Source organism: Ailuropoda melanoleuca, chromosome 6 (assembly GCF_002007445.2).
Source record: "Ailuropoda melanoleuca isolate Jingjing chromosome 6, ASM200744v2, whole genome shotgun sequence".
In the NCBI taxonomy this organism is placed as follows: domain Eukaryota; kingdom Metazoa; phylum Chordata; class Mammalia; order Carnivora; family Ursidae; genus Ailuropoda; species Ailuropoda melanoleuca.
The window spans coordinates 111,800,931-111,827,341 of NC_048223.1; the positions used below are offsets into that span (position 1 = coordinate 111,800,931).

General features: G+C 41.2%; 1 protein-coding gene across 5 annotated transcripts in view; it reads right to left on the reverse strand.

Annotated features, from left to right (window-relative positions):
* GPAM (glycerol-3-phosphate acyltransferase, mitochondrial) overlaps nt 1–17,324 on the reverse strand; it is a 33,713-nt gene extending 16,389 nt beyond the window's left edge. The window contains exons 1-10 of one of the 5 annotated variants that reach the window (XM_034663282.1): nt 16,989–17,324; nt 15,132–15,262; nt 13,861–13,983; nt 10,622–10,695; nt 8,226–8,339; nt 6,142–6,288; nt 5,249–5,345; nt 4,462–4,598; nt 1,728–1,827; nt 1,193–1,405 (exon numbers count right to left, since the gene is read on the reverse strand). In XM_034663282.1, the coding sequence (XP_034519173.1) occupies nt 1,193–1,405; nt 1,728–1,827; nt 4,462–4,598; nt 5,249–5,345; nt 6,142–6,288; nt 8,226–8,339; nt 10,622–10,695; nt 13,861–13,983; nt 15,132–15,233 (1,107 nt within the window). In that variant the 5' untranslated portion in view covers nt 15,234–15,262; nt 16,989–17,324. Of the gene's footprint in view, nt 1–1,192; nt 1,406–1,727; nt 1,828–4,461; nt 4,599–5,248; nt 5,346–6,141; nt 6,289–8,225; nt 8,340–10,621; nt 10,696–13,860; nt 13,984–15,131; nt 15,263–16,630; nt 16,850–16,884 lie in introns of those variants that run through there. The other 4 variants (XM_011231976.3, XM_011231982.3, XM_011231980.3 and 1 more) reach the window with 4 other exon arrangements.
* Nucleotides 17,325–26,411: the final 9,087 nt, after the last annotated feature.

Below are 26,411 nucleotides of genomic sequence, written 5' to 3' on the forward strand. Positions count from 1 at the left end.
GAGCAGCAAGGGAAATATTCAACAAAACTAAATAAAGACAACCTATTGCATGGGAGAAGATATTTGCAAACAACATATACGATAAAGAGTATTCAAAACATATAAAGAACTTACACAAGTCAACACCTAAAAATCAAATAATCCAATTAAAAAATGGGCAAGGGCGCCTGGGTAGTGCAGTCACTTGGGCATCCGACTCTGGGTTTCGGCTTAGGTCATCAACGCAGCGTCATGAGATCAAGCCCCACATCAGGCTCCATGCTCAGCACAGAGTCTGCTTGAGATTCTCTCCCTCCCTATCCCTCTGCTCCTCCCCACCCTGCCTCCACGCACCTTCTTTCTCTCAAATAAATAAATAAATCTTTTAAAAAAAATGGGCAGGGGGCGCCTGGGTGGCGCAGCGGTTAAGCGTCTGCCTTCGGCTCAGGGCGTGATCCCGGTGTTATGGGATCGAGCCCCACATCAGGCTCTTCTGCTGTGAGCCTGCTTCTTCCTCTCCCATTCCCCCTGCTTGTATTCCCTCTCTCGCTGGCTGTCTCTGTCTCTGTCAAATAAATAAATAAAATCTTTAAAAAAAAAAAAAAATGGGCAGAAGACATGAACAGATAGTTCTCCAAAGAAGACATACAGATGCCAACAGACACATAATCAGGGAAACGCAAATCAAAACTACAATGAGATCACACCTGTCAGAATGGCTAGCTTCAAAACACAAGAAACAAGTGTTTCAAAGACGTGGAGAAAAAGGAACCCTCATGCACTGCTGGTGGGAATGCAAACTGGTGCAGCCACTGTGGACAACAGTATGGAGGTTCCTCAAAAAATTAAACACAGAACTACCCTACAATCCCATAATCACACTACTGGGTATTTACCCAAAAATACAAAAACACTAATTCAAAGGGATACATGCACCCCGTGTTTACTGCAGCATCATTTACATCAGCCAAAGTATGGAAGCAGCCCGAGTATCTACCAACAGAAGAATTTATGGATAAAGAAGATGTGCAGGAAAACATCAGCGCTACCAGAAGGACACAAGAGATGAAAGCCACTCACCACGCCCACTCTACCATGTTTCTTACAGTGCTTTAAATAGTAGCAAAAAAATCCCTAGCTGATTCCAAAAGCCCGCATCTAAAAGCAAAAGACTTGACAGTGAAGAAGACGTTTGGGAAGGCAGTCCTCTTACCAGCTGTTCGCCATTGTAGTGACCTTCGATAATACGATCATAGGAGATTCCAACAGGTATTATCAAGATGTCTGGGATGGTATTCGTAGACAAAGTATCTACCACAACAGACAAAAGTCCTGCCCGAGCACAGGAGGTTTTCCCACTCCTAGACCGTGTGCCTTCCAGAAAAATCTCTAAGAACTGCTGCTGTCGAAGTAGTTCCACTATATGCTGGAATGTAAGGAGAATGTAAACCATGAATTCAAGACCGCCCAACTTAGAATAAGCTTAGCAAAGTTAAATCTTAAACAAAAACCTGTAACTTCACTACTGACAAAATATTTACTCACATGAATAACAGTAAGACAGCTCCTCCAATGCTGTATTTTGGTGATAAAAGACATAATCATCAACCCGATACCCTAACAATAACCACTTAAATAATTACATAGACAACATTTTTTTTTTTTTAATAATCTCGATCAAGTCTGTTTTTCCTTCTACTGTGATAACTACTATAAGGGCTTTAAGGATGATGAGAGAGCGTACATACCCCATGGAGCAAAGCTCTATAGAGAATATCCTTCCGTCCATCTGGCGTTTCATCAAGCCTCCGTCGTATGAAAAAGCCCCCAAGTTTATGGATCAAGGTACTATAAATTGAAGAATGCATCCATTATTTACAAAGAAAAATGTAAGAATACTCAAATTCCAAGTTACTTCAAAACATATGCCATAGGAATATAGACCACATGTGTTGTTCAAGCCGCTGACAGTGAAAATGTGGCCTTTTTCCATTTTCCATGTTATTGACATGCTTCAGTCATTTGCATCATTCATCAGCCTTTAGAATACCACTTTGGGTACTGAAGCTCTACTAACCTACTAACGTGTGTTCCAAACCAAAAGAAGTTTGTACAATATAGTACCCTGCAAAGGTAATGGTACAGATTTTAAGAGGATGATGAAATACTGCTAAATCTTAAAACTGTCAAGGATCTCAGGACACTGTTAAGATATCCTGGCATCTGCCTTTGGCACATTTATTACAAAATGAATGTGATGTTACAGAAGCTCCTTTGGGGAAATTTTCTCAAGAAAGTACTGCTTAGAGAGTGTCTCTGTAAGACAAGGGTAATTTTACCAAACCAAAACCAAGCATAACCATTTTCCCAAAACATGAAACAAAAATGTGCTTCATGTATACTTACACGGGGATAAAATGATTCTTTTCTCAACCCCAGGGTTCTTTCTACGACACTGATGGATTTTGATACTGAGATGAAATTTTATAAAACTTAAGGCAACCTTTCTAAACTCAGAACCTCCCCCTATTCTTTTCAAATAGTGATATTAATATCAATATATGTTTTCACTACCTTCTATCACTCTCTGAGAGCAAAACTACAGAAAAGTTCATAATGAATGAGATGAACCTCCCACAGGAACAACCCACCCTGAAAAGTGGTTTGTGAATGGGCAGACTGGCGTGTAACAAAAGAAGGGGCCAATACACAGGCCAGGTCGTCGACTGTCACGTCTGAAGGAAGGATGAGCTAAGCAATGACTGGCACAGAGTTCATGAAAAGGAAAGTTGAATTATGAGAAATGATCAACTTTTAACACGCATTTCAATGTGATCCTTCCAGGAGCAACTGCAAGCTGAGAACCTGGAGGGAATGAGTATAGGAGTTATTCTGATGACAGGAAAGGCAAACTGTTATGGGGCAGGGCCTCCCCAAAGCCCCAAGGGAACAGTCTTCTTTGCTCTAAGTCTATCCTGCTACCAACTTTCTGGTGACTTTCTAACGCAACTTCCCAGTTTCCCCAGTACTGGGAAGAGGCTCCCAAGAGAGTAAACACAGATATTCTGGTCCCAGAGAAGCATGTCTGCCCCGTAGGGGTGTATCTCATTGCATTATAGCTGTTTGTCTATATTCCCCAGTAGATTATGAACTATTTGAAGGCAAGGACTATGTAACTTCTTCACTCTTGTCTAAAGTACAGCGGGGTAAGTATCCGCTGACTACATGAATGAATGGCTTCCTTTCAGCCATTCCCATGAGTCCAGTTAGCCACAGATCTCTGAGCCAATGGATTAGGAAGGAGCTCCTTGGACTGTGAGGCTGAGGATCAGATTTCACAATGCACAAAGGTTATGAGGCCCATTTGTGAGACCTTATGTGCACAACCTGCCAGCCTACTTGCCCTCCAGTTCCTGTAAATCCATCCTCCTCATACCCTCTACTGCTCAGAGCTGAAGTCACAGATGCTCTCTGCTTTAAAATTTGAACCTTCGATGTCCCCAACCAAACAAACCTCCTTCTCACACATTCCCCATTGGTGATCGAGGCTCCACCACCCATCCAGTTCCCCAGTGGTAAATATCTGGGAGTCTTCCTCCCTCATCTCCCCCTCTAGACTAGCATTTTGTCTTACAAATTCACCTCACCAAATACTTTCCCACTCTATGCCCTCCTCACCAAGAGCACCACTACAAATTTTAATGTAAGCCTTCATTATCTTTTGCCTGAACTACTGTAATAGTCAGAATCGTTCTAACCCCCTCTAATCCAGAATGACTTTTCAAAATGCAAATCTGATCACTTTCCAACTACAGGATACACTCTGAACTCTCGGCTTAAAAACCGTTGTGATCTAGCTCTCACTCCTATGCAATGATCACTTCTGGCCTCTGACCCTTCCCATTGCATCCTGCATTCTAACTCTACTGAATCATCTGCCGTTTCTTGACCATACCGTGCATCTGAACCTCTTGGCCTCTTCACACACTATTTCCTCTGAATGGAATGCACTGAAAACCTCAAAAATATACTTTTTGTATCATATTATAATTATTACGTGTTTCTAGCACTACTAAATTATCAGGTCAAAGTTAACAGATATTATGGTTCTTCTTACTGACTTTATACCAACACTGTGACCCATATCCCCACACCACCTTCCCTAGTGCCAAGCCTGATATGGTAATTTGCTATCTTGTCTTTCTAACTGCCTTTAGCCATTTGATAAATATTGCCCATGAAGCTGAGGTATTCACAGTTCACCAAGTATCCCACATAAAACATAGAAATAATGGGGGACAGTCTTAATGCTTTTTTGTACCTTTCAAATTTTCCACAATAAACATGCATTACTTTTATAATGAAAGCAAAAAAGCTAATGTCATCTTTACAATAATATGTTTCAAAACATATAATGAAAAAAACAAAAATTCAAAATATAATCTTTTCCATACCTTAAATTTCAAAATAAGTTGTTCTTACCTAAAAATGGGAATGTTAAGATTGTTGCCTGAAGCAATGTACGGTGCTTTGATGTTATGGCAGAAGAGAATGAAAGTCAGCAGAAGATAGTCAATATGTGATCTGTGAACTGGTAGAAATATAAGTGGCAAATTCATCTAGTAAAAGAAAAAATGCCAAATTTAAAATTCAAATGTGAACTTCAATCACATTTTACAATTTCATATTTGGATAGAATCACTCAAACACTGGCTGATCAATGACTCATTCTTTAAAAACATTTTCCAGCAACAGGAACTTCTTCCAATTCAATACTTTCTTAGCTGAAAACAACTACCACAATAAAAAAAAAAAAAAAAAAAAAGAGTTGGGGAAGGAGCAGCACAATCGAGAATTCAAGTGAACTTTATGTATCTTGTGAGGGGCCACCCTGATCATGTCAAAAGAGCAGAGGGTTTAGAGTCAAGCTTGGTTTGGCTTGAAATCATGGCAGTCACTTACTAGCCATGACTGGGAAATCGTAATCTATCTGTGCTTATTTTCTTCACTTATAAATACGGATTGTTCTACCTCATTTCCGAGTTGTTGCAAGGTAACTCACAAAAGGAATCCAGCATATTTCTGGCAGGTCCTCCTTTACTCAGCCCCCGCCCCGCAAGCACAGCTACTGTGGTCATGTCACATGGGGGAAATCTTCCAAATGGATTGGATGCACACCGGACACAAGAGAACATTTCCATACAAAAGAACTCTGAAATCACTCCGCAAACATGGGGACAACGGAATGACAGATCACACAAATTCTTGCCTCAGTTGCAGCTTTAACCATCTCAAGTTGGCCTTTATGAATCTGAATATTCCAAAAAAAGCTGTTGAACAATTTGAGCAGCACCCATCCCGTCAGTCTAAAAGAAGGTTGAAAAAAAAAAGATATTTAAATGTACATACATACATTTAGAGAGAGTTGGCTTTTGTCTACTTAAGTTTCTGAACCTACAACCTAAAAGCGCTTGTAAGTAACTTAGTGTATATCTGTGTCTATACCTGAACTACTGGATTAAAGAGCTGACCTTTACATGCATACTTAGAGATACATGTATTTATTACAGACTGAAGTCTCACATTTCACTCAAATAGCACACTTTACACTTCAGAAGCAAATCGTCAACTGAACATTTAGGTGAGCAGAAAGCAGTATAAAACCACTCTGTTTAAGATATGGATATGTGAAACCCAGCTCACAAGTCTAAAGAGAGGTCAGCAGTCATACAGTGGCTGCTATCCATTAACAAAGATTAAGGCCCCTTAAAGGCTACTTCCCATGGAAGGCTACTTCCCATGGAAGTTGAATAAGAATATAAAAAGGAGTTTGGGCACCTGGTGGCTCAGTCGGTTAAGCGTCTGCCTTCAGCTCAGGTCATGATCCCAGGGTCCGGGATCAAGTCCTGCATTGGGCTCCCCGCTCAGCGGGCACTCTGCTTCTCCCTCTACCCTTCCCCCTTACTCATGATCTCTCTCTCAAATAAATAAATAAAATTTTTTAAAAAATAAAAAAAAAATAAAAAGGAGTTTTAACATCAGAATATGGCCAAACTCCCTTTGGACCAAAACCACTGTGCTAGGAAAGTCCAATGGTTCAGTCTCTGTTTGCTCAAAACCGGATGGCTCTCACTGAAAGCTTTTTGCTTTGCCTTTTAGTACCTGATCATTGTTGGTGAGACAGTGGCAACCATTTCTTGAAGGATCCTCTTGGCTTTCTTTTTCACTTTATTGATGGCTTTTGACTGCTGCTGAGCAGAACCATCGGGGTTTAATTCAACAGCCACTTGTGCAATTGCCTCTTGTACTCTGATTTCAAAACAGAAAGACAATGTAACTGGTTCTAGGCTACATTCTGCATTCAGTATTTTCTAAATCATAGCTATAAATTACAAAACAACATGTATCTTTTCCTTAATCTGTGATTAACATGAAAATAAGCTCAAATTATATATGTTTTATTTGGCTGCCTAATAAATATTAAGGATATTATCTTCCTAAATCAATGGATCCCTGAGGAATCTGGAAGGCATCTTTTAAGATTTTAACTCAAATTCACTGGGTAACAACCACATGATTTGGAGTGTTCCAGGTATGCTGCGGAGGATACAAAGTTACACTCCAGCAGAGGGGAGAGAAAGAAAGGTTATCCTTTTAGGCATATAATTCAGAGGTATCCAAAGCCCACTGCCAAAGTAATGTGTGATTTTTCTTTTAAAGTACTAATGTATTACTCATTTATATGGTGACTTTATTAGAACTATATGTAAAACTCTCTAGGAGGGATCAAAGAGGAGCATAAATATTTACAAGTGTTTTCCATATCAACCCAGTAATTTAAGAAAGGCACAGCTCAAGATTAAAACACAGAGCAATAAACAGTGAAGTAAGAGGTAAGATTTAAACCAGTTTTGTGAATTTTCCATGTGACTTAGGGAAGAACATGAGGCTAAACCTCTTTAAATCACTTTTAATATCCTAGTTACTAGTCAAAACATCTGGATGGAATGAAACACACTTGAAGGTTTTTACCTAGAATAAAGAATATACAATAACCCAAAAGAGTTTCAAATAATTATGTTTTCTCCCACTGTTACTACTGATTTTAGACTAGTACACAGCAAAATCCCACATAGCCCCAAAATTCATTAATACAAAAGACCAATTCCACAGGACACGGATGCACCCTAGGCCTATTCCTTTAATACCTTTATTTCAGTCTGGCCAGGAATGTTTTTACAAGTAACTAAAAAGATAACGGGGCGCCTGGGTGGCACAGCGGTTAAGCATCTGCCTTCGGCTCAGGGCGTGATCCCAGCGTTATGGGATCGAGCCCCACGTCAGGCTCCTCTGCTATGAGCCTGCTTCTTCCTCTCCCGCTCCCCCTGCTTGTGTTCCCTCTCTCGCTGGCTGTCTCTATCTCTGTCAAATAAATAAATAAATAAAATCTTTAAAAAAAAAAATAAAAATAAAAAATAAAAATAAAAATAAAAAGATAACAAAATCTTATTTATTCATTCATTCAATAAACATTCATTGAGTACCTACTATGTGTCACCACCGTTCAGGCCTCAACAACCACACTACAGGGCCTCCGTTTCTAAGCAACCTTTCAAACCACTCTGGCCTCTGGTTCCCCAAATCCAGGTAGACGTCTACCATGGTGACATCAATGAGATGGATCAGAGACCGACCTTCATGAAAACTCCCATATTTCAATGCCTAAACTTGACAATGATTTATTTCCTCAGTCCATCTGAATTCAAGTCAGTCCCTCCCATTTGTAAGCAAGCTGTTCTGAGAGCAAGGACAGAACCTTATTCTCTTAAAATTCCTACTAAGGATTTTCTAGCACAAAAATTTGTGCCTAGGTACTCAATAACTGTTTAACAGAAATATCACATGTGTTTCTCTTTTGGCTATAATGGTAGGAAACACAATGTCCCCACCATTCATATTACAGAAAACAGAGAACTGGAAATACATATATCTCTGAATTCCAATAAGAAGCCCATTCGATTGTTAATGCATAAAACAAGACTGCTAAGAACAAAACCATTTGTTTTCCTGCCTTTCCTTGCTTTCCTTTGGAGTTTAACATTTAACATTTGGAAATGGAAATCCCTCTTGAGACAGAGTCCCCAGAGAAACTAAAGGTTAATAAAGGAAGGCAATTCCTACCCCACTTCCCCCTCCCACCCCCTCATCCCTGCCTCTTCCCTTTATAACATCACCCTCACCCTTACCTACTGCTGTTCAGTACATTTTCAGCCACACTGGTGGCAAACAAGCCTTTATGGACATCTCGCTCTTGAACAAAAAGCACATAAGAAAGACGTCTTGCAAGCCATCCTCGGTGCCTGCAATGTGAAAAAGACTTAGCAGAGAAATAGTCTAGGAACACCTAAAACAAACTGCTTGACTTGTAGTTTCACCGCTGTAAACACAAAGCCTTGTTTCATCTATTCCTGAAATGCGGTATTCTCCTATAGCAAACTGTCCTTAGTAGCTCAGGATGACCCATGCAGACAATTTCATTCCTGACTTCATGTACTCTCAACTAAAATTTAAACTTGGAATTTCTGTAGTAAAATGTTTGAATGGTGTTACTCTGCCAAATAATAAACCAAATATAAAAACAAAAGAAATAAAAATGTCTTACTTTATTAATACATTTTTAAAAAGCAAGTATGTTGAATGCTATATACATATATATATATGTATATATATATATATATATATATAATATAACTTATACCTATAAGCTATAAAGAGATAATTTGGAAGTCTTTTCTACATGAAGGGCTAATTTTTTTATTAAAGGTAATTTTTTAATCTATGGTAATCACTGACTCTCATATGGAATTGACAAAGCTAATTAGTTGAGAAAAGTCAAGGATAACTTAAGCATGGTTTAAACATTTGTACACTGGGCTTATGAAGCCAGAAGTTCTTACCTTTTTACCCCCCAGCATTTGACATACCTAAGGGATAGGATGTATTCCCATTGGGGTTGGTAACTATGTGTTATTTATATGGAGGCTTGGGGACAGAGACCTCAGAATGACAATGTTACAAACCTTCATACGCAATGATTTGAAACCACTTGTAATGATTATATAATGCCTCATTATCATGTCGCCCATAAAGACATTCAAATGGACAGATTTCAAATATAAGTTCATGAATTCTGAAAAGCCCTCAGTGAAGGAAAAGTAACTGGAAGCAGAACTGTTAATGAATCACTCATTCCTTCATCTCTTTTCCTGACATTCTCTTTTTCTACCTCCTTTCCTTTGTCTCAATTCTCTGCAAACTTGACCCACTGTGTTAAGTATTTAATTCTAAATTCTTCCTTGAGTGAATACTTTCACAATTGTTACTGGAATGTGCAAAGTCCCAGCTCTTGATGAAATCCTTTTGCAATGGATTGAAAGTAGTGTGTGTGTGTGTGTGTGTGTAAATGTCCAGGGTTTGCCTCATGTAACACGCAGAGAAGCGAAGCAGCCAGCTCAGCTCAACTGCACACGCAGCTCATCTCACAGACCGGTTTCAGATCACCTAGTCAGTACACCATAAGCTTTTTTTCTTAACTGCCTTCAACTGGGCACAACAAATGAATCCTTTGGCTTTATAGATAACATGGCTACTTACGTAAACAAGAAGAGAATCTATGAGATCCCTTAGGAGCTTAAATCAAAAAAGGGGGGAAAATCAGGGGGCCAGAATTTCTCCTCTCTCCTTTAAATTTGAGAGAGAGAGAGAGAGAAGGGTAACATGGGAATGGGAAAAAGTATGTCCTCTGACTTTGGTTCTATTAAAAAAAAAAAAAAAACACTTTTACATGCAGATATTGTCATGCTCACTTATGATCTCATCACCAAAATACGATCAGGAACATTGGAAAGCCTTCAGATTTAAGCGTTTGACGTCTTGGATCAACTTTCACACAATTTCAAGTATGTCTCATCACCTGAACCTACTGCTGACCTATTCCAGGCATTTACTCTTAGAACTAATAATAAGGACTGGCGGCATTTTTGGCTGCCATTCTCTCCTGCCTCACAGACATCCACACAACCCCCCCTCCCTCCTCCCTAGCCCCTAGCCTAGATTCACATAAAACAAAGCCTCTTTTCTCTCACTGGGATGCCACAGCCCATCTCCAAGTGCCTGACGTCTGGAAGAATTCTAAAGAAAGCCTTAAGCTAGGAGTAAAATGAAAAAACATTTGCTCAATACAGGAACACGTCTTCTAAAACTCCACAGATTAGGCTGATTTCAATTTTTAAGCATAAAATAATAATAATAGATAAGACATTCGAACTTACCCTTTCCTCAGACAAATCTTTATCACGTTTTGGCACACTTCAGATATAAAATCAATATGCAAATAAAAAGAGAAAGCTATAAGTGATATCTACACTCTCATGAAATAGTTACTATATAATTACATAGTGGTAATAGTAACCGATCTCTCCGGGGGCTGTGCTGCTTCCAATTTTTAGATAAGACCTCTTGTGTCAGAAGCTCAATTCTATTAATTCTCAAAAAGAGGAAGTAATTCCTCTTACAGTAAATCCACTGATTATTGTAGTTGTCCTTTTGAGATGTATTAGAAATAAAAGAAATTTCTTTTTACCTTGTGTGAGTTTCATTGATATAAATAACATTCCGCAAACCCAAAGATGGGATACTGGAGTTGAAAAACTTATCCTACATGAAACAAAATAAATATAGACATAAGTATACAACCGGATGGCTGGTGAGGAGCTCACATTACTACTTCTTGATAACTTTTACAAAGTATATAAAGTTAAGCATAGTTAAGCAAAGTCAAGTATAAAGTTAAGCATTGCCTCAAAAATCTAAGTGATGAAGAAAAAGTATGTTTTATTGAAAAGTACTTTTTAGTCTCCAAAGAAGGTCACAAACTCAGAATTAAGGCTTACCACCTTGCAAAGGAAATTGCGCCTCCCTTTCCTGTCTCACTGCCTACCTCCAACCCAAAAGAGCTGAAGCTACTGAGAGCTTATTAAATTACTGACAGGAATACTGGAGAGTTCAGTGTTCACCAAATGCAAAAATACCACACTACGTACCACATAGTTATCATTACATTATTAAATCTGGCAATAATCCTGACACAATAATTATTATCCCCCATTTACAGATAGGAAAATTGAGGCTGACGGCGGTTTTAATATTCAAATCTGCATCTTGCTTGAAAGTGTATGGTATTTATTTCTCTAAAATGACTGTTTACTTAATTGGAAAATGTATGGCTAAAGGTCATTCTCTTCATAGGAAACCTTAAAGGAGAACTCAGAGATAGTTCTTCTGGAAAGAGAAAGTCTGTAGCTTTATCAGTATGGACAAAAAGGTAAACATTCCACAAATAAATGCTGGGAAAGCATAATGTACTTTCAATAGAAGACATAAAAATATTTACATGGAATCTCTTTAGAGATAAGGAAAACAGGATATCAGAGAAAGGGTAGCAAATATTAAAAAATTACTATGAAAGTACTGTTTAAAATTATTTTAAATAAACATGCCATGGAAGAACTTTAAGATCAAGTTCAACTCCATCAGGTCCTGTATCTAAACAAAAATCAATTACTTACTATACAACTATCTATGCCCATCCCAAAACACCACCCCCCACCAAACAATCTCCTGTACTCTCTCCTGACTTAAGAACACATCAGAGTCAGGACGCCTGGGAGGCTCAGTAGATTGAGCTTCAGACTCCTGGTTTCAGCTCAGGTCATGATCTCAGGGTCCTGGGATCAAGCCCTGCATTGGGCTCCCTGCTCAGCACAGAATCTGCTTGAGACTTTCTCTCCCTCTCCTTCTGCCCCTCCCCCATGCTCATGCATGTGTGCTCTCTCTCTCTCTAAAATAAATAAATCTTTTTTTAAAAAAAAGAACACATTAAAGTCAAGGTATTACTTTGACCTTTTAAGCATTTGACATTAGAATTAGATGAGATACCAGTCTAAAAAGAAAAGCCACATGATCATTTACTTTAATTTGTATTTCTATTGGCCTATTAATCTGAACTGGCCTTACTCCTGGATTAGAAATATCATGGTCCTTCAAGTTTGCCAAATTCCTGCAATAAGGCACTTGTGATTTAAAAGGAACAATATTTATAATTAAGACATTCTTGAGCAGACCAGAATATTTAACGTAAATTCCTTGGGTCCCACACAAATCTTTCCCAAGTTAGTGAATCCCTTTATACCAGACTCGGAATTCTACTTCCTGCCAAGCCGACCTTGAGTAGAAAATTCACACAGCACAGTTAGCTATCCACACAGGTTATAAGCAGCGTCTATAAATGAAAGGCACTCAAATGGCAGAATTTCTGTCCTGATAACTGACCCATTCCAAAGAGAGCTTAACATCCAGGTATACCTTCTAAAAGGTAACTCTCCTGCTCAAGAACACAGCCACATTCGATTCTATATTCCTGGGCTAACACACCCCTCTAGCAAATTACCAACAGAGGCTTGCCTTTCATCCAACTGACTCTTTTCAAGTACTACACTGTAATGTGGAAGATTCTGCATGACATGTGTTTCACCAAAATACAAACAAACCCATACATACTCTATTTAAAATCTTCATCCCAACATTTTAGTTGTTAAAGACTTATTTATTTGAGAGAGAGAGAGAGAGAGAGAGAACGCACACTTGAGCAAGTACAAGCAGCAGGGAGGGGGAGAGGGAGAAGCAGACTTGACTTGGGACTTGATCCCAAGACCCTGAGATCATGACCTGAGTGAAAGGCAGATACTTAACTGACTCCGCCACCCAGGAACCCCTTATTTTATGTTTTAAAAAGATTTTATTTATTTGGGGGGGGAGAAAGAGAATCTCAAGCAGACCCCACAGACTCCATGCTGAGCACAGAGCCCAACGCACAGCTCCATCTCACAACCCTGAGATCATGACCTGAGCAGATATCAAGAGTCAGACACCTTTCTGACTGAGCCATCCAGGCACCCCCATCCTAACATTTTAGTAACCCTCCTTCACTATCATAGTCAACAGACACCCACCCTCCCTACCCATCCCCCCACAATAGAAACTTAGAAAAAGGAGAGTAGGGCAAAGCCACAGCTTTAAAACTTCACTCTGTCCTGCTATCTCTTGCTCATCTCACTAGGATTGTAACAGTGGAGTCAAAAGTTCAACATCTAGAAGTTATGTGAAGGTTCCCACCAACTCTTTAGAATTAAGGAAGGCACGTGATCGATGAGCACTGGGTGTTAAGCAACTAATGAATCATTGAACACTACATCAAAAACTAATGATGTGCTATATGTTGGCTAGCTGAACTTAAATAAAAAATTAAAAAAGACGAGTGATCTAAAAGTAAGATCTACTCTTGCCCTAAAATCATACTAAACCAAAAAAAGAACCAGGGCGCCTGGGTGGCTCAGTCAGTTAAGCAGCTGCCTTCAGCTCAGGTCACGATTCCAGGGTCCTGGGATCGAGTCTTGTGTTGGGCTCCCTGCTCCACAGGGAGTCTGCTTCTCCCTCTGCCCCTCCCCCATCTTGTGCTCTACCTCTCTCAAGTGTGTACCCATTCTCTCTCTCTCACATAAATAAAATCTTTAAAAAAAAGAAAAACTAAACTAAAAAAGAACCAAATTATCACTTAGCATCAACTGTTTGACCAATATTTACTGAATAAATGAATGGAAAGAAAAACTGAGTCAACATCATTACTTGGAATATCTGGTTTATAAACATGGGCCTAAGTGCTAAAAATGAATTAAGTCCATTAAGACTACCCAATAATAAAATTCACACAAAGTTGGAATTGCACTCTGTTTATTAAAGGTCAACAAGCAGTTACATTCTTACCCAGCTCTGAGGAGTACAGGAATAACAACATCTTCCGACAAATGGCCTTTTCCGGCTCATTAGGCTTTCTTTCCATTTTAAGGTTGCAGATCTGAAGACAGTAGGTCTGAAACCACATTCACCCTAAAAAATGTTAATGGGAAAAAAAAGTGTCTGAATGGCAAGAGAACCAACCATATTTTTCCACTTGATCTCTAAAACTAAGATATTTCAGATATAAGAGAAACCTAGACTTAGGTTTCTTTTGGTAGTATAAGTTTCTCAGAGTGATTTTCCTTCATGGTACTCCCCTCCATCATCAACACTTGGAACAAAACTTGGAACATAGGCAAAAACTGAGCACCTAAGAATAGTAATAGTTAGCAATTACTACTGAATATTCAGAGGTTCAAAAACAGTTGTGCAAGGTTAAACAGCCCGTGACAGCAGCAGGATGAATAAAACCAGACTCCTGGATCCATATGTTAACAGTTAATCTTATTTCTCTTCAATCACAGACTCCCACAAAAGTACTACAAAGCCTTACACAGTAAGCAAGTTGTTACATACAGCTTAAAATATTTTACTTTAAATAAAAAACAAGGTAAACTTATATAACATTCCTTTAGCCTGACAACAGAGTTTAAAGGCTAGAATTTAAATCATAGCTGTATGTACTGTCCAAGTAGGGTCAAATTCTCCTCCTCTGTTCTAAACATTTTGCTCATTGAGTTCATTAGTTGCTCATATCCCACTGATACAACATTCTCAAAAATAAGCAAAAAACAAAAAACAAAAAAAACAAACCTAAAACTCTGGCATCATTTTTTATATAAAGCAGATAGTGTTCAAGGAATATTTTAAACATGCCATGTTATGTCAAAATAGAAAAAAAAAATACAGGAAAATGCATGTCCTTTGAATTGAGATTCATACTAAAATTTATTCCTTTTTTTAAATTTATTTCCATTTTGAAATTCATACTTATTACATTACAGAAAGTATCTTTATAAGTACACCACCTAAAACAACTTAGGTTTTTTTTCTACGCAAAGTATTTTGCTTTTTAACATAATCACTGTGCTTAAATATCCCACCCAATTTTTTCTTCCCAATTAACATAAAACCATAAGAATGTTTAAATATTAGGCTCCATAAACATATCTTCGACAGCTGGAGGCAGTTTCTTTAGCTACGAACCTCTATTTGACATGTTGCTTCCAGCTACCTTCATAAACAACACTGGAACAAACATCTTTAGGCTGAATGTTTCTAACCTGTATTACACTTACCCATTCCTCATTTGCATGTTTACATCGACCAACACTGTATTCTGATGAATTTGGCAGATAAGAAACATCTATTGTGCCAAGGGTCAGTGCAGATTCATCCATGTCACAAGAGGTAACTCCCAAATCATGTGCTATAAAAAATATACACCATTTAAATTAATGACTAATCCAGATAGTAAAGACCAAAACTCTAAATTCTGACCTTGACATTATTTTGCTCCATTATAGGGTGTCAAATGAACTACTGGTGGACTGCAACCATGTTTAGTCAATGTGTAAAAGCAGACTTTGATGTGTTTTAAACTCAACAACTCTGGCAGACTGTTCTGATTATTTTTTTAAAATCAACATTTGTATCTTTAGATTTCGTGAACAAAACCGCCATAAATGTGCAAGGGTAAATAACAGCTTATTTCAGGTAGGTGACAAAGAATTATTTCATTTGCATTAATAGTTCCTGGGAGGATGAAGGTATGTGTTTATTTAATTAAATAGAAGTTTCATGTATGCGCACAAGTAGATAATTTTTTTTTTAAATTACGTGCTAGGAATTTTTGGTCATACCCACTATGCAATGTAAAAATGGTGAAGGCAAAGAGAGCACCTCTAAAGTTTCCCACTTGAAATGAATTAAGCTCTCAATTTTCTTGTGATGCCTTAAATGCAATGATATTTGCACTTTTAATACATCTACAAAGCTCTAAATCAAAACCATACCATCTTGAAATACCTGATTTAAAAGTTTTCATCCTTTTCAATAAGCCTTTTCGTACCCTAAGGGAAAATGTTCTTTAACAATGAACTGCTAAAGAAAACAGATTAACCTAAAACATAAAAACTCCCTCACATAATTCTCAAATTGCATTAGCTTTTGGCTATTTCTCACCCTGTCTTAAATGATTCCTTTAAAACTCTGAAAGGTCACGCCCGGGGTACCAGTGTTACTCCCCAGTATTATGGGTTTGCAGCGGTAACTATTATCCTCCGCACAACCATATAGTACGTCCTTAAAAATTTAACACGACATCAACCTAACACAATAGGCCAGTTGAGAGAACAGTAAAGCAATGCACCTGGCATGAAAGCTCTTCACTATTATGAAATAAATCAGCTATCAGTTTCATATGCAGAATGTAGCTACAACAGGGGGAGCCCCATTGCTGCCTGCGAAGAAGAAGTCGCTGCTGGCCCCAGCGATGGGTTTAGTGGAGGGAGAGCGTCGGGTGCCAATAGGAAGTCACGGTTCGCTCCTCCCTCCCTACAGCGTTTATCCAAGGTCGAGAAGTAAAACAAGATCTGGAGGCGCCAGACTATCAGCTGAGGGGAACCAACTCTGGGGTTTTTAAAGGAACAGAGATACCAGAATCAGCTCTGAGGCCAAACATACTCAAGTTCGAATCCCCCACTGCTGACCATCTGTGTTGACTTTGAACAAGTTGATTAACTTCTATGCCTTGGTTTCCCCATCTGGAAAATGGGTATAATATGATAGATCTTACCTCCTGGGGTGGCTGGGAGGGCTGGACAGTACCTACAAAGCGCCTAACACAGTGTCTGGCACACGATGTGAGCTCAGGCCAATTACTGGTTAAGTGTCATGGGATTGTTCCCGCACCAGCCGCTTGCAAAGCACCCCAGCTGCCTGAAAGCCAATGCCCCCAAGATCCCCTCAGGTGCGTAGGCTATTCAGTCCATAGGAACTTCCCTCCTCCCCACGGGAGCCCATGCGGCAGCTCGGTCTCCCGACCCCTACCCGGCACGAGCCGGGCCCATTTCTCAGGGCGAATCCTGGAGCTCCGGGGAGTTAGACAACCTGCCGGCGTCGCGCCGGGTCCAGCGGAGAGAGCGACGACGCACCTGTCGCGGTGCTCCGGGCCCGAGCAGCGTCCCGCAGCCGCTCTCGCCCTCGCGGTGCGCACCGGGCAGCTCAGCCGGCTCCGGCTTCCGCTCCTGCAGCTGCCGGCACTTCAAGTCTCCACCGGTGTTGCTGCAATGTCGCGTCCCGATGACGCAACCAGCGCCCGCCAGTGAGCCGAGCCGCGGCGAGTCCGCCGGCCCCGGGCGGGGGGACGGTCCCTGGGGGGCGGGGGGCGGCTCCCGGGCTCTGCGTGCCGATGGGAGTAGAAAGTGTGCACACCAGGGGGCCGATGGGGCCAATAATGGAGTGTGAATGCCTGAAAGAATGGTTACTCTGCCTGGGCGCTGAGTCAGGTGAGGGTGTGCGTGCGCGCGCGCGACGCTGCGCGCTCGTGCACGTGCGCCTGAGGCTACATCTTGTCAATTCTGTCCATGTGGAAGTCTGTTCCTGCGCAGGGCTCCTTTGGAGTGTTCGCTTGGGCTCTTTGTTCCCGTGTGTATGTGTGGTCTGTCTTATGAGATCTGTAAGAGCATGCAGAAATTGTTCGGGTTGAGGGAGGTGCGGATTGGGAACGACCCTGTTGTGTAATTTCTGTAACAGTGGCTAAGTGCCTTTTCCTCAAGGGAACAAAATGAGTTGAAGGAGAAACAAGGCTTGAAAGACCCTGAGTCCAAATTTGCCTACCTTTAATGCTTCATGGGGCACGAAGAAATTCTTTTGCAATATTTGTCATGCCTTTGACAAGGCCAGTGGTTATCAAGAATATTAGCAATTTGGGAAGGGAAGGATAACCTTTTACATGCACCTTAGCAACAAGCATTAAGTTTGAACCAGCAGATGGAAGTACAAAGATGATTAAACCATAGCATAGTCCCTGCTCTCACACCTCTGCCACCAATCCTCATCAACCCTGCACACATTAACCCTAACCCTCTCATGGAAACACATCTTCCATGTCCTCCCATCAGAAACCATCCAGAGCTCTGCACAGTCCAAATGCCTAAGCCTGGCACATAAGGCCTCCACAGATAGGCCTCTACTCTCCACACTGTTCTCCAGTGGAAGCTCCTACTCCAGCCTCTCTGGTTGTCCCTAGTCAAGCCATGGGCTCCCATATTCCTAATTGTGCTCACACCACGTTTTCCTAAATTCTGTAGCTCTTTCTTGAGCTAAGTCTCTAAGCCTTCCCTAATCTCTCCAGGCCTCAGTAATCACACCCTTCTGTGAAATCTCACAGGTTTATTGTGGTGCCACACCTTGGGTCTTTATCAATATGTGTCATTCTTCCATAGTATGAACTCATCATCAATGTCAGTGACTTGTCTCAGTCTCTTAGGTAATACAATAACACTTTGTTGTAGTAAACACTCAATAAATACTGTTGAAGCTGAGGAGCAGGAAGAAAAACAAGAATTCCTTTTTTTGAACTTTCTACTTCTAAGTCCATCTCAAAAGGCAGAGGTTTCCTTCTTTTAAAACAATCCAAAACTGTAGGAGTAGCTATTCATAAAAAAAAAAAAAAGACTGAGTTGCTTGAAGTCAAAGACCTTGCCTTTTTTCAACCCCACACACCCCTTAACTCCAAGCACACACCTGAGTACTCAAGGACTGTGTTGACAAGAATGTGATGAATTCCAATCCCAAAACATCATGACATTTTATGTATGGATTACTGGTCCCTGACTAAAAAGAAAAAAACAAAAAACAAACAAACAAACAAACAAAAAACAAGGAGAGGAGAAAACAAAGGAAAGTCTCAGGGTTTGAAGTCACTGCTAAAGAGAAAGTGATGAGAAATGAAGGACAGTGAGCACTGCAGGAATGAAAATGGAAGCCAGAGGGAAAAATCAGATTATCTTACACAGAGTTTATTTGTAGGCGACTCTTCTGTAATACCCATTGTGCAAGGATGTACTGTACTTGCAGAAGATGTGGATTGCAGTGCAAGGTGTTTCAGGTTACATAATGAGAACTGTTTTGGAAACAGTTGACACAGCAATCTGTTTCATTAACAGAACAACAATAATTTATAGTAATCCAGTCTAGCCAGCCAAGATGGAACAACACTGACTGAATTTACTCTCCTGCTAACACAACTAAATAAATTGACTAAATAAATGCAGAACAGTGGTCCATAAGGGAAAGCAGATGAAGGAGGTGAGCACTCTGCCTCTGCTTACTGCCTAAGAGAGCTGCCAGGCAGCAGTGCAGAGAAAGGGGTCAAGGACTAGACAGACTCCCTAAATTGAGGAGATAGAACTGGGAGACTGGGAAAACCAAAACAGTGGGAGCTGGGAGTTGAGTGAGGGAGAGAAGAGAACTATACAGTGAAAGGGGGTGCTCTGGAGACCTACAGAAGGCCTTGTTCCAGTCTTCAGCTGATTAGCCCACGAGCATGAGGAAGCTACCCATGGCTAGGGAAGGAGCCACCTAGACAGAGAGTGAGAACAATCACAAAAGCTTCCACAGGGCAGGGAATTGTTCTTGTTCCTACAAATCAGAGTGGGAAAGAAAGATACCCAGGGATTATATAGGACCTGATCCTGGCACCCAAATCAGAAACCTCATAATTCATGACTCAAAAGGTCTTGTCTCAATAGTGGGGTAAAAATAATCATAGAGTACATGCTGTTCTGGTCCTACTAAACAAAACTCAAAGGCCAGCACCAAAAGAATCAAACTGTTTCCCAGAACAAAGTATCCCAAAACAGCACAACAGTACTTATAGGAAATCAGAAATACCCAGCACCCAATAAGATAAAATTCACAATGTCTGGCATCCAATCAAAAATGATCAGGCATGCAAAAAAAAAAAAAAAAACCCAAAAAAAGTAGGAAAAAATGGCTCATATAAGGAGAAAAATCAATCAATTGAAAGGGTCACAGAGGGGTGCCTGGGTGGTTCAGTCAGTTAAGCATCTGCCTTTGGCTCAGGTCATGGCCCCAAGGTCCTGGGACTGATCCCTGCACAGGGCTCCCTGCTCAGTGGGGTGTCTGCTTATCCCTCTCCTTTTGCCCCTCTACCCCACTCATGCTCTCTCTCTCTCTCCAATAAATAAATACATTTTTTTAAAAAAGAAAAATGAATCAATTGAAAGAGTCACAGAAATTATAGAATTAGTAAATTAGGACATAAATAATTATAACTGTATTCTATATGGCCAAGGAAATAGAGATATGGAAAATCTTTAAAAAGACTCCAAGAAAATACCTAGAAATCATAAAAACATTGTCTGAGATTTTTAACCCATACACCCCTACATTTCTATGGGACTAACAGCAGATTAAACATTACTGGAAAAGAAAAAAAAAAGGTTAAAGAACCTGAAAACATTGCAATAGAAACTATCCAAAATGAAATACAGAGGTAATAGAAAGCCTGAAAATACAAACAAGCAGAGTATCAGTGAGTTTAACATACACATAACTGGAGTCCCTGAAGGACAGAAGAAATATGGGAATGAGGAGGGGACAGAAAAAAAGTCGAAGAAATAGTAGCTGAAAACTTCCCAAATTTGATAAAAACTATAAACTCACAAATCCAAGAAGCCCAACAAACTCTCAGTAGAAATATGAAGAAGACTATACCAAGGAACATCACAATTAATTGCTTAAAACCAGTGGTAAAGTGAAAATCTTAAAAGCAGAGAGAAGAAAAGATACATCACTATGCAAAGGAACAAAGATAAAATAACAACAGATTTCTCATCAGAAATTTGCAAACAAGAAATCAGGGAAGCGGCACCTTTAAAGTCCTCAAAGAGGGTGCCTGGGTAGCTCAGTCGGTTAAGCATCTGCTTTTGGCTTAGGTCATGATCTAGGGATCCTAGGATGGGCTGCTCAGCGGGGAGCCTGCTTCCCCCTCACCCCCTCTCCCTGCTTATGCTCTCTCTCTCTCACATAAATAAAATCTTTTAAAAAATAAATGAATAAAAAACAAAGTACTCAAAGAAAAAAGTGTCAATCTAGAATTCTTTCCTCCAAATATTTGTATATTTCAAAACCAAGACAAAATAAAGACACTCTTTGACATACATAGTCTGACCATCTGTTGCAACCAACATGGTCATATGACCCAGTTCTGGGCAATGAGACCTAAGAGAAAGTCAAATTTGAGGATTTCCAGAGAAGCTTTTCTTAGTAAAACGGAACAGATGGCTGGTACTGCTTCTTTTTCACTTCTTTCCCCCATTGGTTCTGTAACTTAATGTCCAAACCCAGCACCAACAATCACACACCTCTGGATTTTTGTTAAATCTCTACCTGTTTAAGCCAATAAATCTTGTGTTCTGCTACTCACAGTTAGTCATTCCTAACTCACATTTAATTTTGAGCACAATTCTAGCCACTAGAATGACTTAACTACATAGGGGAAAAAAGAGAGAAGAGTTAAGTAGTCCCTACCAGTGTTATCATGCTGGGTTTTTTGGCGATGGAAGTGACCTTAGAGCCTGTCATTTAGAAAGTACCTTAAGCCAGGAGACAGTGGAACCCCTCTGACTCACTTTTACCACATTTGTGGCAGAATAAGGACTTCAATTCTACTAAAAATTGCTTTATTAGTAAATTAAGCCACAAACGTCTAATAACCCAAGCAGGACACAGGCAGGCTTCTGGGGGATCTGCCTTAGCATCTCCTACGGGATGGGCTACCTGACAGGACTCAGCCCCCAACCTCCCTACCCCCCAGAAGGAAAGCCTGCAGGAACTAGGTAGGGTTCCAGACTTTTCTTTCAGCCATGAGCTGCGCCTCAGGGCAGGGCACCAGTTCCAGAGGGGATCTGGGGCACTGGAACAGATAACTCGTGGAGCAGGGTAATTAAGAAATTAGCTTGTAAGTCGATTTTTTTCCCCCAACCATTAGTTCATTCTTAAGAAATGGAAGGCATTTTTTCCCCTTCTCTCAGGAGTGTAGCCAGGTGCTTTGGTTTAAGTCTTGAGATTCCCAAGCCCTTAAGGGAGGCTGAGGAATTACAATTAACTGCCTTTTTGTTACTGAAAAACAAAAAATGAGAAACAACTGGGTTGGTCACCAAGAAGACAAACCCTGAATGGGCCTTTTGTTTTTCCTGTGGAATCAAGTGGGGTTGTGTGAGAAGAGGTTGCCTGAAAGGGGGGCAGGGACCCGCATGGCCCAAACGCTGAGAAGGGGCCAAGTGTTGAGAGTACTGGTTCTGGATTCCATTTGAGATTGCCTCATGCAGGGCCGTGGAGGTGGCCAGCCTGCAGGGGCGTGACCATGGGAGGACTCAGAGGACTGGAAGTCTAGAGCCTTGGGAGCATCCGTGAAGATCCTGCTGGCCAAGTGTGTTGTGGAGGGAATGGATCTTCCCCTACCACGCACCGCCCGGGCAAGGAGCAACGGTGAAGGAAACTGGCTGTCAGGCGTTCTGTACAACACAAGTGTTAGGATAAGGGAGAAGAGGGGAATCCCCAAAATGATCACTATTGGACTTTTACGGACCCTTGACATGAGATTACTTCAACACCCTTCCTTTCATAACATACTGACTGAGAGCCCCTTTTGTGCCAATCTTTTTAGTGCCTGAGGATACAAGATGAAGATACGGGGATGTCACACAGATCCTGCCCAGGTGGTGTTAAGAGTCTAATGGCCTCTGGCAGGTCAGAAGGGAGACAATGGAAAGTATAATGAAGATCCAAACAGCCTGCCAGAGAGGACAACAGAGGTGACCAGCATGAGAGAAGGTGATCAGGGAGGGCCTCTCTAAGGAAGGAGCAACTACTCCAAGGCTGTTGTGTGAGAAGGACCTTGTCTGATAGGAGCCCAGAGAAGACCTTTCCAAGGAAGGGAAGTCCAGGTGCCAAAGCCCTGCAGGAGGACAGAGCTGGCAGACAGAAGTGAGCAGCGTCAGCTGGAGTGGAACAAGTAGGAAGGTGGCAAAGGGAGGTGTTGGGAAGCCAGAGGGGCCAGATAAAGCAGGGCTTTTTACGACATAGTAAGAAGTTTCGAAAACTAAGAATAACATTGTGACATGAGTCAAAAATACCATGGAGGATGGGGCGCCTGGGTGGCTCAGTCGTTAAGCGTCTGCCTTTGGCTCAGGGCGTGATCCTGGAGTTCTGGGATCCAGCCCCATGTCGGGCTCTTCCGCTGGGAGCCTGCTTCTTCCTCTCCCTCCCCGCCCCCCCCCCCTTATGTTCCCTCTCTTGCTGGCTGTCTCTCTCTGTGTCAAGTAAATAAATAAAATCTTTAAAAAAATATATCATGGAGGAATTCACATGCTCTTTATTCTGTAAAGATTAGAGAAGGATGAATTAAAACAGAAGCCCAGGTCCATGGACCTGGCCAACCTAGAAGGTGGAGGCAGTGACTCCGGAGCTATGATGCGGGCAGGGGCTTGCCTGGGGCCAACTGGCCACAGAGAATCTGGGTAAGAGGAAAGTAAGCACATTTCATAAGCTACCATTGGTTGAACATGTTTTATGTGCCAAGCACTGTTCTCAGTACTTCACAGGCATTATCTCAAGCAATCCTCTGAATCAGTCATAGCACAATCTGGAAAACAGTCCATGCCAGACCACCAGAAGTGTGATTTTCATACAGAATCCTTCTTAGAAAGGTCTTGGAAAAGCTGAAAGAACAAAAAGGACCCATGGGGCAGCCCAGACGTTATCAATAACAGATCAGTACCCTAGGGTTGGAGCAACAAAGTAAGATATTAACAGAACCAGGAGCCAGAGCCACCAGGAGCCAGGGACCAAGGAGAGAGGGGCTGCCTAGGAGGACCCCAAATCACAGAGCCACCTGAAAAAGGAGGGACACCCTCCCTGGCTTTCCCCCCTTTCTGCCCTCCCTCCACCTGCAAGCCCCTCCTATTGGCTGAAGCAAACTGCAAAGAAGCCTAAGGAATGAGTTTACGGGGACCACTCTCCTCCCAGACATAAAGTAGAGCAGGGAAGGATGGGGAATGGATCTGAGAGCAAACAGAAAAACAAGGGGCCCATCCTCCCCACGGCCCCATGAGCCAGGAATAACTATTACCAGCATTTTTTCAGATGGAGAAACAGAGGCATGAGGAGATGTTAGGTAAATCCAGTACCTGGCAGAACCTCAATTTGAATTCAGATCTATCTGTTTTTAGAGCACAAACACATACCATACATTTTCAGCCAGCTTAGGTGAGAGCTTAGAGTAGTCAGGTCTTAATGGTAAACCCCACTCTGTAAAGATACTCAGATGAGGTTGGCTTAAGAACTGAGCTGCGAGTGAGGACATCAGTGGGCCAACCCTGAATCCTTCTAGCAGAATGTCTGAGAACTCTGCAAGGACTTTGGAGCCAGACACCCTGGATTCCAATCTTGATTCTGCCATTTACCAGCTGTGTGACCCTGGGCAAGTTATTTACCCTCTCTGAGCCTCAATTCTCTCATTTTTAAAGTGGATTTGCTTATGTCCTTATTGGGTTATTTTGAGATTACATGGAATACTGTATGCAAGATCATTGCATCTGCTGCCTGGTTAAGATTTACAAAAGTAGCTATTACTATGACTGTCAATAGTCTCCTCTTGCAGAAACTTTGGAGACAAAAGAAAAATCCTAATTCTTTGAGCTTGAATCCTGGCAAAGAATTTGTCCTAAAATCTTTGGAACTCATATGAACTCTTAAGGTTACTTTGTTCTGGAAAGGGTGTCTCTGTATCAGTCAGGATGGCCTAGGTTATGATACTGTAACAAATGTCTCAGAGTCTTAAGACAACAAAGTTTATTTCTTGCATATGCTACATGTAAACTGAAGGTTATTATAGAAGCTCTATTCATAAAGGTCACTGAGGGAGGCTCCATGTTGACACACACTTCCTTATTTGCTGAGGCCAAGAACAGAGAGTATAAACCACGTATTGGCTCTTAATCCATACATTGCTTGTATTCCCATTTCATTAGCTAAAGCATTGTATAAAGCAAGTGGGTGAAGAAATGTAATCCTACCATGTGCCCAAAATAAGATAAGCAAACATTTACAAACAACCCTAATGACTTTCAGAACCACCTCAGTGAACCTTCCAGTTGGGATGGATAAAGCAAAATTCCCACTCTGGAATGAAGAGATTTTGGAGCTTTTGACAGGCCAGACTACCCTATATGACATCATAAAAGTTTGCCTTTGTTGTGCCTTTGTTGCATTTCTGAAGACAACGTGTAGTTTTGTTCCTAAATATTGCTTTAGGTCACTTCTCTGAAAATCACTGTTGGCTTTTGGAAGATATTGTCCAACGTAGTTTGTGGAGTTGAGATGCTAGCTGGACACAAAGCGTCTTGCCTTCTAGAAGAGGGAGCCTAATGTGGACTAGTGCCCAGACTTACCCAGAGCCCTTCTCCTGTTGTACAACCTGATGTCAGATTATCAGATACTGATGGCTTGCTGAGCAAGTTCAAGTTCTAGTGGAAGGAGCAAGGGTTTTCTTTGGCTTTCACAACCCCATGCTCTCCTGGATTTCTTTCTCCCTACCTGGGTGTTTTTTCTTGGCAACTTTTGCTGGTTCAAGGCCGTCCTTATTCTTACTCCCCACTCTCTCAGCAGACCAGGAACCTAGGAGTCATTCTTCACTTCCTCCTGCGTCCAATCCAACACCAACTTCTAGCAATTTCACCTTCTAAATAGCTTTAAACCCACCATCCATTTACCTCCTCTCTACCTGCACTATCGTAATGCAGGCCACCACCATCTTCCCCGGGAGGCCCAAAACTTACTACTGAGACTCCTCAGGTCTGCTCCCCACCCACCACCCTCCAGAACATCCCACACATCAGCCAGAGAGGGTGTTTGAAAATGCAACACTGAGCATTTCAAACACCCCCATTTATCTGCCTGATCCCCACCACAAGGGATTAAAATCCTTTTTACTGTTCTTGCAGTTTTTAGGACAAAGTCTTCAACATGGCCTCTAAGACCTGCCCATCCACCCTTGCTAACCTTCCCTCCCTTATCGCCTCCCACTTGCTCTTTCTCTCTGACTTGGGCCACGCTGGCTTGCTTTCAATTCCTTAAGAAAGATGGCTCTGCCCTTTTCTCTCACATACTGCTTCCTCTGTTGGCTGTGGTCACCAGCACAACCCCCTCTTTTCTCTACAATCCATGCTTCATGACACAGCTCAGTTCCCACCTCCTCATGACAACCTTCACTGACCCTCAGACTAAGTCAGACCCCTTGTCAGATGCTTCTCCCCCATGGGACTTATGACAATTATAATTGGAGACTCCATTATAGAATTAGCCATTTAACATCTACCTGTCCCCCTTAAATCCTTGACCTCTCCCATTCCCTTCTTGATTTCCTAGCACCTACCAGTGCCTTGCACAAAACAGATGCTCAAGATCTGTTTGTTGAATGTCTAAGTACAAGATGTGATTACTTATTTAATAAAGGAGAGTGTGAGTGGCTATTACAACTCTGAATA